The sequence below is a fragment of the Narcine bancroftii genome, chromosome 4, assembly GCF_036971445.1.
Source record: "Narcine bancroftii isolate sNarBan1 chromosome 4, sNarBan1.hap1, whole genome shotgun sequence".
Classification (NCBI taxonomy): Eukaryota; Metazoa; Chordata; class Chondrichthyes; order Torpediniformes; family Narcinidae; genus Narcine; species Narcine bancroftii.
In genome coordinates this window covers 238,988,137-239,005,190 of record NC_091472.1, presented here as the reverse complement: position 1 = coordinate 239,005,190, position 17,054 = coordinate 238,988,137, and the positions used below count along the sequence as shown (strand labels likewise).

General features: G+C 40.5%; 1 protein-coding gene across 1 annotated transcript in view; it reads left to right on the top strand.

The window, feature by feature from the left end:
* The window catches only part of LOC138762445 (microtubule-associated protein 2-like), a 434,932-nt gene that overhangs the window by 291,351 nt on the left and 126,527 nt on the right, over nt 1–17,054 (top strand). The window contains exon 4 of the mRNA XM_069936203.1: nt 15,325–15,601. Coding sequence (XP_069792304.1) covers nt 15,346–15,601 — 256 coding nt within the window. The 5' untranslated portion in view covers nt 15,325–15,345. The remainder of the gene's footprint in view (nt 1–15,324; nt 15,602–17,054) is intronic.

The window sequence follows — 17,054 nt, the reverse complement described above, 5'->3', positions numbered from 1 at the left end:
CCTGATTAAGGCCACCCACCCCTTTGATCATCTAAGTATGGACTTCAAGGCCCCCCTTCCCTCCACCAACCGGAGTGTATACTTTCTCGACATCATTGACAAGTACTCACATTTCCCATTTGCCATCCCTGCCCATATATGTCCATGGCCACAGTCATCAAGTCACTGTGCAACCTGTTCATTCAGTTCAGAAACCCCTGCTATACTCGTAGTGATTGGGGGTTTTCCTTTATGAGTGACGAGTGGCGCCAGTATCTGCTGGCCAAGAGTATAGCCATGAGCAGGACCACCAGCTACAACCCCTGAGGGAATGGCCAGGTGGAGAGGGAGAACACCATCGTTTGGAGGGCAATCCTCCTAGCCTTCCAGTTGAAAGGCCTGCCCATTTCCCAGTGGCAAGAGCTCCTCTCAGAGGTGCTCCATGCTACCAGGTCCCTCCTCTGTACTGCTACAAATGCTATCCTGCATGAAAGGCTGGTTTCCTTCCTCAGGAAGTTGGCATCAGGTACCACGCTGCCATTCTGGCTGATGACCACGTCCTGCTCTGGAGACATTCCAGGAGCTATAAGACAGATCACCTGGTTGAGAAGGTCCATCTTCTCCATGCAAACTCCCAGTACGCTTACATGGAGTACCAGGATGGAGAGAAAGTCACTTTTTCTGTCTGGGACCTGGCACATGCCAGAGTCCCATGATCAACCAACCAGTCTGTGTGTGCCCCCCCCCCCCCCCCCACCCCGATGACTACCGGCAACACAATCGGGTACTCGGCCCCACCAATGGCACCCGGTGCCCTGCCCCAACCACAAACTGAACAACCCAGCCTCCCCCCAACAACCCAATTAACATTTCAGCCACTCGTCACCCAGCCTGACACACAAAATACCACTTAGAAGCCAACAGCTGAACCACAGCTGGCACTGCGATTATAGCAATGACAGACATGACCACCAGACAGGCTGAACCAGTAATGGACTTTGATCCACTTCACTACATTGGACTCTCTTTTAAAAAATGGAATGAATGTGGTTGAACCACTGTGTGACTGTTAGTGTTATCCAACCCCTGTACCTGTAACTCCTCCCCTCAGAATTCCTATAAAGGCGGTTAGAACCGGGCCAGCAACATGTGAAGTGAAAAGTGCAAAGGAGAAGTGAAAAAGAAGGCCTGTGATAGGCTGAAGAACAGGAGAGATGATGACAAAGAGGAAGATGTTACAAAGACAAGGTTGGATAAGTAGAGAAGCAAGCAGAAGATGTATTTTGAGGAATTTTGGAGAGTAGTAGTTGAAATATGATGTACTGAATTATATCTCAAGTCCAGATGTTTGTAAAATGGCTGGGTAAGTGCTGTTTTGTTTCATCAAAAGTGGAATGGCGAACTAGTGGCAGGTAACTGTTAAATCAGGTTCATTCTTGAGGATTGAATGGGAGTATTTAAAAAAAACAATCATTTGATCTTCACAGAAATTTCAGTTGCACAATGACTACACTAGAGAAAATACAAATAAAGCTGTGTCTAACCTGGCAGGAACATTTGAGGTTCTGAACAATGGAAAGGGAGGGCTGATATAAACTTTTGATGACCCTTTTTTTGCTGCATGAGGAGGTGCTATGTGAAAGAGAATGGGCATCAAAACCAATTGGACTGAATGAGGATTCTCGGAAGGGATGGTGCCTGGAAAATGTATTCATGTCATCCTGTTGAAAGAGGTGGAGCCAATAGAGGTGATCTATTGAATATGGAGGCTGCTGGAATGGAAACTGAGGTCAAAGAGTGTCACTTTGTGCCATCTGTTCAGTTGTAAAGTGGGTCAGGCATTATCAAAGTCACCTTCCAGTGTGGTGAATGGCAGCACTTGATGGGAAGCAGTAATGATAAAATCATTAATGATCCAAAAAAAAAGATGTGAGGGAAGGGACATGAGTATGTCTGGGGGGAAAAAAAGGTTGTGAACACAATAAAACCCCTGTTATGTGGAATTCAAGCAACCAGCAGCCTCAAGCAACTGGCAAAAAAAAATTGCAGAAAACAAATGGGTAAAAAATACAGAACTTTAATACAGCTTGCCGTTAGTTCGCTAATCACACAACATGCAATCTCAAGCAACTGGAAAATTCACTTATCTGGCATATACCATAGGTGCTGGATACTAGGGGTTTTACTGTACATTCTGTAATGGCAGATAGAACTAGAAACCACCTTGGTTCAATACACAGAAAAGTCCTCAGTGCCAACTGGTTAGGCAAAACCTCTATGCAACAAAAATTAACATGTCCAATGGTTTAATTTGGAAGATTGTTCCATATAGATGAATTTGGTTTGATCAAAATCCTTCCTTGAACTTGTGTTTAAACTTCCATATACTGTCCCATGGCTTCCTTGCTCTGAACTCAATAGTAATAACAATTTTGTCCTTGAATATGTGTGCTGTGAAATGGATATAGATGATTTAACTGCAAAAAATTGAAATGAATTGACAATATACGTTATTGTTGGGGAGCTGTGCAAGTCATTAATTACACAATCAACTGGTGCAAAGTGGTAATTTCTTTTTGTTTCCTGGATTGACAAACTCTTCTTATGCTAGACATTTCTTGCATTTAAAAACTAGGGCTTAAATTATATACCAAACCTGCAGAAACGCCCTGTGTTTAATGTAGCAGCTGCTTAAAAATAACACTGAATTGAGTTGAGGCACATCTGGTCTCCAAGTAAGCATGTAAATTTAAATTAATCAGTGCAGTCCCAGGCGGATTACAATCGCAGTTTCACAGCTAGGGATGTTACTTGAAAGAATATTTGGCCTTTCATTCATAATCCTATTTCTGTGTGAGTTTTTATTATTGATCTTTGTATTTCTGGTGGTTTATTTTAACAGAGGAACCCAGCTAATTATGTTTTCTATTTCTCTTGTAAGATCTGCAAGTTTGATTTATTAGCACAGCAAACTAACATGACTGATATCACCAGCACAGAATTTCAAATGACTGGAGACACAAACATCATCAGTTTGATTTGCATATTTGGCATCAGAGATTAACTCATCTATGGTTAGTGGGTGCTGGTGCATTATGAAAACACTGGTTCTGAATTTTACATTGACACTAATGGCAAGATCAGAAATGTTCACATTTAATGGGAAGGAATTGATTAGCACCCTCTGTAATATACTCTCACATAGTGAAATATGGGAATTCAGAAGTTGCTTGTTTTTCTGTTGTAGTTTTCTCAGGGCAATTAACAGAAATTAGTGAACTACTGAGAATTCCAGGCTTATACACTGTGCTTGCACTTTATAAATAGCCAAGTGAGATGTAGTTATTTTTTTTTGCTGTACTCCACCACAAGTCGCAAGTAACAGCCCAATGGCATCACCAAGGTTGGCGTCACCCTGTATGGTAACTCATAGTATCACCCCGCCCCCCGCCCCCAGGACCTCCTTTCGTACCAGATCATACAGAATCCTTGGTATACTAACCTCAAAATTGTTTTGTAAAATCTTTCTACATGGAATTACAATATTATTAGTAACTGAACTAAAGCCTTTTTGATTTTTCTCCTTCTTTTCCTTTAATTACTACTTCGTTCTCAAAAATGTTATTGATATAGGTTCACAAATATTAATTACCACAATATTGTAGCTAAAACACCAGAAAATTTGACAAAAGCAGTGACTATAAAAACACCAGTAGCGACGCAAACAACAGCGCTTGCTTGTAGCGCATGCAAACGTAACCACGTGTTTCAAAGCGTCATTGTATTTGGATAATAATGACAGCCCTGACTGGAGTACATCAGAAGGTTTGAAAAGTAAATTAGCATAGAGTTTTAGCCTTGCAGATACATGTAGCTGGATTTATGAAAAATGTTTTTGTTGTTATAACTAACTACAGGGATATTTTTATTAAAAAATAATAAATTTCTGCTGAAACAGTGCACAAAAATTTTATAGACTGTCATTTTGGTGTCACGCTCTCTGATGGTGTCACCCGGTGTGGTTCACACCCTCCGCACCCCACTAGTGATGCCGGTGGTAACTCTTCGTGCTAAAAATAAATAATTCTGTGATTAAATTTTCTTGCCCATGCCTTTCAAAATCTCAAATGTGTTAAAAGTAAACTTTTTATTTATATGATAGCTTGACTTGCACTAAAATATCATGTATGAACCCAGTTTATTTGAGGTCCAGCTAGAAATTCATTGTTCTCACTCTGGTTCCTAATACTATCATTAATGTTACTTTATCATTTTTTTTCTGGTAAAGATGCCAAACTCTACAGGCAACTCTTGCTTTACTAGGGGTGGGAGGATGAAGGTGGAATTACCTTTTGTTAGGTCTGCTTTGTTCATGAATGAGTGAGACAAACACCAGGCTGAGTCGAAATCAGGGTTCTTTGTTCTTTATTACCGGATTGTAACACTTGCGACTAAACATGTTAGTCGGAGAATGCATTCTGCCGTTATCAGCAAAATGGTGATTTTTTATACCCTTGGATATGTGCTTAGAACATCATCATATCATTACTTGTCCAATGACTAAAACTGTTGCTATCCTTTCCCTGCTAGCTTCCTGCCTCTCAATCCATCAATGTCTCTCTTATCTTGTAAGTACAAGGATGCATTCACATCTTGTTACTGCCCCGTACATTCCCATCTCATGATGTTTTACCTAACAGGAGTACAAGGACACCTCCCCTTCTTGTTACTGCCCTGTACAGGGTAACTCCCTACACATTCCCATCTCATGATGTTTTACCTTACACTTTCCAAAAAAAATCCATATTGTGATTTTATGTAACATGCAGCCACACATTGTGTGCACACATGTCAAGGACTGCTAGCTGAAAATAAAATAAAATTTGTCATGCACGTTCTGTGAGAAGAAATTTTTATACCATATCCCAGATTTTTTTTAATATGATTTGTGAATTTTTGAAGGGCAAATTTTTGTTACCTGAACTGCTGTAACACAGGATCACATGTGAATAGATTTCAGGTGAGACCTCAAGAGCACCATGTGCACTTAAACCTATTTTAATCTCCAATCCCTTTGAAGGCTAAAATGCTGTTTGCCTTCTTAACTACTTGTTGGATTTGCCAACTAACTGATTCATGCATTAGAACACCAAGATCTCTCACTACTTCACTAATTTGTATTCTAGCTACATTTAAGTAATATTCTGCCTTTTGATTTCTTTGATTGAAGTATCTGACAAACACTTCCCCACATTAAACTACATTTGCCTGATGTTTGTCCAGTCACTCATTTCATTGCAGAATCACAGTATCTTCATCACAACATGCACTTCCACCTATTTTTACAGTAATTGACAAATTAATAAACTTTACAATGCTGTTCCTTCCTCCAGGTCATTATTGTCAACCATGAATAATTGCAGGCCAAAAACTGATCCCTGTGGACCTCCACTAAATACTTCCTTCTGTCCTGAAAAGGACCCATTTATTCTGACTCTTTGTTTCCTATGAGACATTCAATCTTTAGTCTGTCATAACATATTTCCTCTGACACCATGGGCCTTTTATGCATCAGCCTTTGAAAATATAAATATCCTCCCTCTACAGGTACCCCACCATCACATCTCCCAAATGCAGCTTCAAAGAATTCAAGCAAATTTCCCAAACATGATTTATCTTTCATAAAGCCAGTTTAATTATATTCATCTTTCCAAAATGATTGGTCATTTATTCTTTGATTAATGAATCTAACATCTTGCCAATTTTTTTTTTTTTTTTTCTTTGGCTTGGCTTCGCGGACGAAGATTTATGGAGGGGGTAAAAAGTCCACGTCAGCTGCAGGCTCGTTTGTGGCTGACAAGTCCGATGCGGGACAGGCAGACACGATTGCAGCGGTTGCAGGGGAAAATTGGTTGGTTGGGGTTGGGTGTTGGGTTTTTCCACCTTTGCCTTTTGTCAGTGAGGTGGGCTCTGTGGTCTTCTTCAAAGGAGGTTGCTGCCCGCCGAACTGTGAGGCGCCAAGATGCACGGTTTGAGGCGTTATCAGCCCACTGGCGGTGGTCAATGTGGCAGGCACCAAGAGATTTCTTTAGGCAGTCCTTGTACCTTTTCTTTGGTGCACCTCTGTCACGGTGGCCAGTGGAGAGCTCGCCATATAACACGATCTTGGGAAGGCGATGGTCCTCCATTCTGGAGACGTGACCCATCCAGCGCAGCTGGATCTTCAGCAGCGTGGACTCGATGCTGTCGATCTCTGCCATCTCGAGTACTTCGACGTTAGGGATGAAAGCGCTCCAATGGATGTTGAGGATGGAGCGGAGACAACGCTGGTGGAAGCGTTCTAGGAGCCGTAGGTGGTGCCGGTAGAGGACCCATGATTCGGAGCCGAACAGGAGTGTGGGTATGACAACGGCTCTGTATACGCTTATCTTTGTGAGGTTTTTCAGTTGGTTGTTTTTCCAGACTCTTTTGTGTAGTCTTCCAAAGGCGCTATTTGACTTGGCGAGTCTGTTGTCTATCTCATTGTCGATTCTTGCATCTGATGAAATGGTGCAGCCGAGATAGGTAAACTGGTTGACCGTTTTGAGTTTTGTGTGCCCGATGGAGATGTGGGGGGGCTGGTAGTCATGGTGGGGAGCTGGCTGATGGAGGACCTCAGTTTTCTTCAGGCTGACTTCCAGGCCAAACATTTTGGCAGTTTCCGCAAAGCAGGACATCAAGCGCTGAAGAGCTGGCTCTGAATGGGCAACTAAAGCGGCATCGTCTGCAAAGAGTAGTTCACGGACAAGTTTCTCTTGTGTCTTGGTGTGAGCTTGCAGGCGCCTCAGATTGAAGAGACTGCCATCCGTGCGGTACCGGATGTAAACAGCGTCTTCATTGTTGGGGTCTTTGATTAATGAATCTAACATTTTGCCAATAATAGCTGTAAAACTAACATTGCTGTAGTTTCCTGTCTTTGCCTTTCTCCTATTTTGAATAATGGAGTAACATTTTTTTTTCTTTTCCTCTCTTCTGGTACCCTCCCAGCGTTCAGCGAGTTATGAGACTCTTTAACCAATTAGTCCACTTTCTCTTCAGCCACTTGCTTAAAACATCAGCATACAATCCATCTTGTGACTTGTCAGGCTATCAAAGATTGTGGGGAGAAGGCAGGGGAGTGGGCTAAATGAGAGAATGGATCAGCTCATAATGGAATAACAGAGTGGACTCAATGGGCTGAATGGTCTATTTCAGCTCCTACATCTTATGGTATTAAGTCCCAAGTTTCTCTAATACTTTATCTCTTGTCATTGGTATTTTTATGTTCTTCCATGTTATTTATTATCCCATCTAATATGTTAGAGGTATTGACAATATTCTCCACAAAGAAGACATGCCAAAATTTATCCAACTTACCTGTCATTTCCTTGTTTGCTATTCTTAATTTACCAGCCCCATTCTCTATAGATCCCACGTTTAACTCCTCATCAGAATTGAAATAATTGCAGGTTAAATATGATCAAGAGAAAGAATTCTGCTCAAAATAGGCTTTAACTTGCTCACTAAAATCAAACCAAAGTTGTAAGTGGGAAAATTCAAGTTTATTGCCACATGTACTGAGATGTAGTGATAAAGTTTGATTAGCAAGCAATCTAATTAGACATCACAAACATAGTAGAACAAATAAATCACAGTACAGAATTGCAGACCGACAGAGAGACATCAGTTGGTACAATGAAAGTGGACATAGTTTTACTATTGTGAGGTTCATTCAAGAGTTTGATAACAGTAGGAAAGATGCTGTCTTTGAATCTGGTGTTGCATGCTCTCACATTTGTGAATCTACTTCCCAATGGGAGGAGATGAATAGAGTGTGACCAGTGTGGGATAAATCTTTTAGTGTATTTGGGTGCTCTGCCAAGGCAGCAAGATTTAAATTCTGATGGTTTATTGAGAGTTTTCAGCAGTTTTATTTCTGTCTTAGATATTTGCAAGAATAATACAGGAACAGGCCTTTCAGCCAATGATGTTTATGCCAACCATGATACCAAATTAAACTAGGCTCAATTGTCTGCCAATGGTTTTTTCTTCCTTTTTTCTGTTTTTTTCATGTATGCCTAATGTCTAAATGCCTCGAATATTGGCATTGAGTCTGTTTCCATCACACCCCTGGAAGCACATTCCAGGTACCTTAGATTCTATGTAAAAATAAAAACTGATTTATTAAATCACCCCTCAGTCACTGCCACTTCAGAGAAAACAGTCCAAGTTTTCCAACTCCCCTTATGGATGATACTCTCCAATTGAGGCAACATTCCAGTGAGCCTCTTCTGCATGCTCTCCAAAGCTTTCACATCCATCTTGTAATGCAGCAACCAGAATTGTGCACAATGCTTGAAATGTGGCCTCACCAAAGTTCTATACACGTGCAACATGACTACCTAACTTTTTTCTCAATGCCCGACCTATGAAGGAAAGGCATGCCACAATCCTCCTTCACAACTCTATCAATAGTGTTGCCATTTTCAAGGAGTTATGGTCACGCCCCAAGCTCACTCTGTACGTTAGGCATTTAATCCAGTTCAATTCCTGCTACTACTGTAATACTTTCCTCTTAAGTTAACTTTCCAAAGGGTAACATTTCACATTTTGCATTATAAATCTCCATTTGTTTTAAAATTCTTAAAACTTAGACTTACAACACAGTTACAGGCCCTTCTGGCCCACAAGCCCTGGCTGCCCAATTACATCCAATTAACCTGTAACTCCCATGGGAGGAAACCCATGCAGACACGGGAAGAACGTACAAACTCCTTATAGTCAATGCCAGATTCAAACTCTGGTCACTGATGCTGTAACATATCTCTGACTGATTGATATGCTCCTCTATACTTTGCAAACCTTCTTCACTGTCCACAACTCCACCATTGTTATATCATCTCCAGTCTTACAAATCAGCCCATTTATAATTTTGCCAAATAATTTATTATACATTACAGACTACTGAGGTTCCAGCAACGATCCCCATGAAACATCACTAGTCAGAGACATCCAGTTAGAGAAACTCCCATTCACAACTATCCTGTGTCTTCTATGGCCAAGCCAATTTTGAATCCAGTCTTGGGAGTTGATCCCATGTGCTTTAACCATCTGGATTAATCTACCATGGACTTTCCTAATGCCTTCTTTTACTCCAATAGATAATATCCATTGGTCTATCCTTATCAATTATCTTTGTCACCTCATCAAAAATTCAATCAATTTTGTTAGACATGACTTTCCTGCACAAAGCATGCTAACTATCCCTTATAACTCCATGATTTTACAAATGTAAATAAATCCTATTCCTGAGAACCTTTGTCTGTAGATTCCCAGCCACTGATGTAGGGCTGATTCCCTTTACAAGGCCTTCCAGTCCACAAGCCCATGTCGCACAAATACACCTGTGTGATCAATTAGCCTACTAATTTGTACATCTGTAGAGCACCTGTGTGGTCAAGGAGAAACACACGTATTCACGGGGAAAATGTACAAACTCCTTACAGAAAGTGCTGGATTTGGACCTCAATTGTTGGCACTGTAATAGCATTGTGCTAAGTGCCACATTATTCATGCTGTCCTTCTTAAACAAAGGAACATCACTGGTTACTCCCTAGACCTCTGGAGCCTTGTCTGTGGCTAGAGAGATTACAAAGGTCTCCATTAAAGCCACAGCAATCTCGTCTCTTGTCCCTCTCAATAACATGATAAATTTTGTCATGCATGAGGGTCATTCACCTTAATGATATGAAATAGATCGAAAACCATCACCACCTTGACATCAGAATATTAGCAAACACTTAACTCTCCTCAATGATCTTCTTGGGAAATACTAATGCAAACTGATTCCTAATTCCCTGTATTAGTTATATCCTACTTGCTTTATATTCCTTAAGGATCCTTAAGGATTCAAACCTCGGTCCCGATCACTGGTGTAGTAACAACGTTGCGCTAACCGTGTCGCCCCTGCACTAACCATGTTGCCCCTGCGCTAACCGTTTCACTCTATGCTAACCGTGCCACCTTGAGCCATCTTACAATTGCTCAGTTTTTCTGCAAAACATCTGCATTCTTACTTTCATCATTAGTTGTAAAAGAAGTGAATATTATTTGTGATTTTAAGCCATATCCTCATTCTCCAAATGTTGTGTCCCTCCTTGCACCCCCCCACCCCCCCCCCCCCCACTTCAGCATTGTGGGGTTTTATTAAAGTGTTTATAACATCTTTTGATCTTCTGTTTTCCCTATGATTTTGATATTGAACTAAACACCACTCAGGTTGTTCTTAATTGTAAATCTAACTTAATTCCATTTGACTTAAAATTATTTTAAATTCAGTCAACATTTTTGAAATTTTCCATTTATAAATTGGATAAATTACTCTTTGTTAAATGTGAACTGAATTCAACACCCCCCCCCCCCTTCCCCCAACAAAAATGTCCTTTTTTGCTCCTGCATCTCTTCATTAGTTTTCATTAGCCATTTGCAGTACAGGTAGTCCCCGACTTACAACCGTGATTGGGACCGAACCGTGGTTACAACTCGAATTGGGCGTAAGTCAGTTTCTCTCCACCACGCATGGATTAACGAGGTCTTAAAGCAAGTTTTAAAATGACTTTTCAATAAATGAACATTTAATGAAGAATGTCAACATATGTACAGTACAATACCTTTAATAAAGATACTCAACATATGAACGTCTACAAAATAATGAAGTCAATGGACTCAGGCGTCGGGCTGCCGCAGGGAGCAGGAAACTTGGGTTGCCATGGGAAGCAGGGACCTCGGGCTGCCGCAGGTAGCGTGGACTTTAGGCTGCCATGGGGAGTGGGGACCTCAGATTGCCTTAGGGAGCAGAATTCTCGAGCTGCCACGGGGAGCAGGGACTTAGGGCTGCTGCAGGGAATGGGCACCACTGTATACAGTACTTTTAATACAAAATACGTACTTGTTCAGTAGTTCTAATTTAAAAAAATTGGTTGTATGTGCAGGTGGACGTAACTCACGTAGGTCGGAAGTCAAGGACTACTTGTATTTTATTGATTCAACAAATTATTGCATTCATCTTTCCTACCAACAGATGGCAATGTATGATGGTTCCACAATAAAACTCCACAAGGTCCTTGTTTATTAAACAAGCTTCTGGATTAATCCAATTTGTAATCACAATGCAAATTGGATGGTGACTTGTAAATTGCCACGAGATGCTGCTTAATAATTGAAGCATTTCATGTTGCTCTGCACCAGTTATAAACCTTTTTGTGAGAAACACAAACTGCAGATGCTGGAATGAAAATGGTGGCTGGACAGATGCAATGGGTTGGACAGCATCTGAAATAAAGGAGAAATAACCTTAAATATTCAGCTTTACAAAGTAACCCATGGAAGTTGTGTGTCTTCACAGAAGACAATTCTTGAAAGACATGACACAAATATTAATTTCAAAGGATAGAAATTCTGACAATGAAAATATGATCAATATAATGATGAATTATGGTTTCTAATCAATTAATCTACAATGTTACAAGAGATGGAGTGACTAAATCAAACCTTACTGAAAAACAACCAAGCCAAACATTAAGGCTGGATTTCTTAGGGCAAAAATAGTGCTTAACCTGCTTATTTCCAGTGCTCTATTTGCAAAGTAAGTAAATTTTATGGAGATTTGCTGTGGTTCTGTTTATCTCTACCTTTATATGCATTGGATGCTAATAAAAGAAACAACAAGAAAAAATGAGGAGAGATTGGTTGAGCAACCATTTATTTGTTAAACAAGGCAATTGATATGGGGGAGCAAGTGGATATACAGTGCCCTCTAAAATGTTTGGGACGAATACACTTTTTTCCTTTATTTGCCCCTGTGCTCCACAGTTTTAAATTTGTAATCAAACAATCTAGATATAATTAAAATGCACATTCCAGATTTTATTCAAGGTTATTTATTTACACTTTGGTTTGACCATGTAGAACTTACTGCACTTTTTATAAATAGTCCCCTCATTTCAGGGCACCATAATGTTTGGACCATTTGGCGTCACAGGTTTTTGTACATACTCAGGAATGTTTAATTGATTCATTGATGCAGGGTTAAGAGAGCTAGGCTTGCTTCAAAGCTTATGATTACCATTGGAGTCTGTAGTTTCCATTCTTGTCAAAAAAGTATTACGTGCTCCCAGTTCATTTTTATTTGAGTGGGACTGTCACTTTAAGAGAACAAATCAAGCTGAAAGCTTTGGAGACTGGTTTTATCAAATAAATGTTCATTAGGTACATAACAATAAAATAAAGTTTGAACAAATTTGTATAGCAATACAATTAGTACTGAAATCTATGTTATATTAAAAAGAAAGATAAAAAAAACACTATACTAAAAATCTAATTCACTGCTTCTGAAGAGAGGAACACAGGTGCAGACACCATGTGACCAACACATGAAAGAAACATTGTTTGATCAGAGGCCATTTTAAGGAAGCAGCATTCGGAGAAGCATTTCTTGAAGGGATATGTGCTGAAGTGGCCTCGTATGGTAACATAACATAACATAACAATTACAGCATGGAAACAGGCCATTAGGCCCTTCTAGTCCGCACCGAACCAAACACCCCTTTCTAGTCCCACCTCCCTGCACAATGCCCATAACCCTCCATCTTCTTCTCATCCATATACCTGTCCAACCTTTTCTTAAATAATACAATTGACTCCGCCGCCACTATTTCTCCCGGAAGATCATTCCACACAGCTACCACTCTCTGAGTAAAGAAGTTCCCCCTCATGTTACCTCTAAACCTCTGCCCCTTAATTCTTAACTCATGTCCTCTTGTTAGGACAATTTGTCTGATTTCTCTCTGTAAGGAGAATGAGTATACCCCACCATGGCCAAAGGAACGATCACTTTTGAAGGGGAATTAGTGTACCAGACTGTGACCAAAAGGGAAGGTCACTTTGAACGACTGACCCCCCCGAAGGGGTTTGATAGCATTGTTAGCAACGATGGCTGGTCTGGACAGCGAAATCGGCCACCACGTTGGATTTGCCTGCAATATGGCGAATATCTGTTGAATACTTGGAAAGGTAGGAAAGGTGTCATTGTTGTCTCACAGACCACGGATCTGAGACCTTGCTGAGTGTATGGTGAGTTGTTTGTGGTCTGTGTAGGTGATGAAAACCCTTCCTTCTAACATGTACTGGAAATGTCATATTGTCAGGTACAGTGCCAAAAGCTCACAGTCAAGTTCTGTGTCCGTCTGTCAAGGCCACCATTTCCGGATGGCATGCTGAGTTCCAGGGAATTGAGGAGGAAACGCCGGAATTGTTTGTCCTTACACTCCATAGGAGGATTTTCCACGAAGGAGCTTATTTATCCAGGGTGGCGATGACGTGCCAGAACTTGGTGTCCTCCGAGAAAATGCCCCTGATCTGGAACTGTGACTTGCCCAGTTGTAACAAATTCCTGGCCTGATTTCCCAGAAGGGCAGCAAATGCATACCCACAGCATTGGTTGCAGCTGTTGCGACTATAGCGGTAGTAGCATCCTGCATTTTGTCATGCTTGAAGTGGGTTCGAAAGATGTTGGAACCGTCGGGGTCAACACTGTAGTGTCTGCGAATGGCAGCGTTACCAAAATGAGAGACGTCCACACAGCACAAGGTGAACCAGTAACTGAACTTTATTTTGAATTACTCGCTCTGCTCGAGGGGACCACTCACTTCCTTTGAGGGCGCACTGTCCTTAGTAAGTGACGTCAGTGTGTCGCGACATCATTCCCCGTCCAGCAGCACGCAGCACGGAAGAGGCGCAGTTCCCTGGGCAATGTGTGTCGCCAACCTCGGGCCTCTCGGAAGGAAAGGAGATCCCGTGCCATCTTGTATCAGATGACTGGGGCGGCGATTTGGCCCACTACAAGGTGTTATATATTTGGTGATTAATAAATTAAAATATTATTTTAAATATAACATGGTCTTGGCTAATTTCTATTGCTACTGTCTGGGTACATAACAGAAGCCATTTTGAGGCTGAAAAACAAGATTATAACCCAAACTTTAGGATTACCAAAATCAACATCATTAAAAAGAAAGAGAATACTGGTGAGCTCAGTATCACAAAGGGACTGGCTTTGCAAGGAAGACCTCCACTGCTGATAGCAGGAATTCTCATCAGAATGAAGAAAAATCACCAATTGTATGTATGACAGATCGGAAATACTTCAGGAGGCAAGTGTGGATCTGTGAATGACTATTTTCCACAGAAGATTCCATGATAAGAAATACAGAGGCAAGTTGCAAACCATGGCAAAGGTGGTATGCCTTGGATCTTGGGAAGTTCCTTTACACCTCCACACTTTGCTCTTGCCATCTGATGCAGGTTAATCTTGGTCTCATTTGTCCACGCGACCTTTTTCCAGAATTATTCAGGCTTTTTTAAATATGTCTTGGCAAACTGTAATCTGGCCACCCTTTCTGTGGGTTGCATCTTGCATGCAGCCTCTGTATTTCTATTCTAAAGTTTGGGCAGTGTCTCTTTACTGTTTTATTTTCCAATCTCATAATGACTTCTTTGACTTTCATTAACACAACTCTGGTCCTCATGTTGAAAAATGGCAACTATAGATGACAAAAGTGATTAAAAGCTTTGAAGTGAGCCTGGCTCTCTTCTACCTGCACCAATAAAGCAATTAAACATACCTGAATAATCACCTTTGAAGCCAAATGTCCCAAACGTTACAGGGTCCTGAAATGAGGGAACTATGTATAAAAAGCGCTGTAATTTCTGCATGATCAAACCAAAATGTGTACAAGTAACCTTGAATAAAATCTGGAATATGCCCTTTAATTACATGTGAATTGTTTGATTACAAATTTAAAACTGTGGAGCACGGGCAAATAAAGGAAAAAAGTGTTGGTCCCAAACTGTATTTTTCTATGTTGAGAATATGTACAATTTGTGCAAAGATGGAAGAAGTTGCTTTTGTAGAAATAAATGTACAAACCCAACATCTTCAATCTATTTAATTATTTATCTCTTTGAAAAGCACATTTTATATGAAGTTGGATATCTTGTTCTGTGGGAGTGGGTGGGGTGACAATGTACCTTCAACCAGAGACAAAATCACTCTCCATTGATCGCGAAAGCATTGTGTTTCAATTGCAAGGCCTAACAAATTCTGATGCTATTGGCTAAATGATGACAGAAGGGATTCTCCAATTTGCTGATAGAGTGTTACTTCTTGAAGTGGAAATTATCTAAATGTAAAACTGAGGGAGAATAATTATGATGCTTTTCATTGTTAACATTCTTCTTTAATAACCTGTACAATTATCCTAATTGCAGTTGTGAGCTTACCAAAGAAGAATGGCAGATGACAGGAAGTCTGAGCCGAATGCACCACAGAGGGCCTCACACACTGTCCTTGAAGCTGCTCCACACCAGTTTCCAGCAGATTTTAAAGAGCAAACTGCTATGGATGAATGCATATCCAGGACTGAAAATGGCTACTCATTCAGAGAGCACCCAGCAGAGACGGAGAATGGAAGTCAAACAGCCTACACTGTGACAAAAGCAAATGGAATCAATGGAAAATTGGCTGCTCGAGATGAAGTGACAGCAGGTGAAATAAATTCTGCTTCTCTATCTTCTATTATAGTGCCACAGTATCTATTATTTAGCAACAATGAAGGCTGTGCAAATATTTGTCTCTGTGCTCTTAAATGAAATCCAGAAGTAATACTAAATCATCACTGAACATTTACATCATAATGTTAGAATGTGGAATCTGTTGCATATCATTGCAAAGCTTAAACATGCTTAAAAGCATTAACCTCCACGTCTCATACTTGTATGGGTACTTTAGTAGATTTTCTGATCATTAAATATTGTGGTTTTATCTATTTAAGCCATTGATAAGAGCATCCAGAATGTTATGTATAATATTAACATGCATGTTTATGGAAGGATAGTAATGCTCTGGAATAGTTTAGAGAAGGTTTAACAAATCTACGTACATAATAGACAAATTTTCCAGTAAGGAAAGGTCGGACTCTCTGGGCCTGCTTTCAACTGCTGTATAGCAGAGTGAAGGATTTGGTTAAAATATACAAGATCTTGAGTAATGTTGATAAGTGCATGTAGTTCCATTCTTTTTGTGAGGGAATTTAGAATTAGGATCACCATTCGTAAATAAGGGAGCACCTACTTAAAATTAATAGAATGTGAGAGTTTTTATTCTAAAGGAACCTCTTCCTTGATAGCAGGTAAAAGGATTTGGAGGCAGGAGAGTTAAGAGATGGTATACTGATATGCAGGAGCATGTCTGTTTCAGAAAGAGGAAGAGTAAGATATTGGCACACATTAGGGTGGAGAAATCCTGAAGGGATCAATCCCAGAATGTTAAGGGAAACAAGGGAGGATATTGCTGAGATTCTGACAGATTTTGTTTTTCATTTCCTTGAGCCACAGGCAGTATATGTGGAAACAGACCCTTTGGACCAACTCATCCATGCCAACCAAGTTGCCTTTCTGAACTAGTCCTGTTTGCTTGAGCTTGAGCTCGACCCATATCCCTCTAACCCTTTCCTATCCTCAAAAGACTGATGAATAGCTAATGTCCCTTATTTAAAAAGGCAGCAAGGATAAGCCTAGACATTACAGGCCAATGAAGATTACATCAGTGGTAGGGACGTTGTTGCAGAAGATTCTAAGACCAGAATCAGTATATGGGTGAGTGGTTTGTGGTCTGTGTAGGTGAGGAGAAGTCATTGTAGATTTGTGCAGGGGAGATCATGCCTCACAAATATGAATTTTCTAATTAATAACATTGGTGGAGGATTTACTGTAGATGTGGTATACATGGATTTCAGTAAGGTTTTTTTGAGGACCCACATGGTAGATCCAAAATCGACAGTGACAGGAGACAGGGTATTTTTCTGACTAGAAGACTGTAATAAGGATAGAGCAAAATCAAAGCAAGATGTTGTGATGTTTCTGTGGTTGCAAGCAAGACTCCAGAATGGTGCGTTGATTACCTCATGCCAGAGTCAGGGATTAGGCTGAGAACATTATGA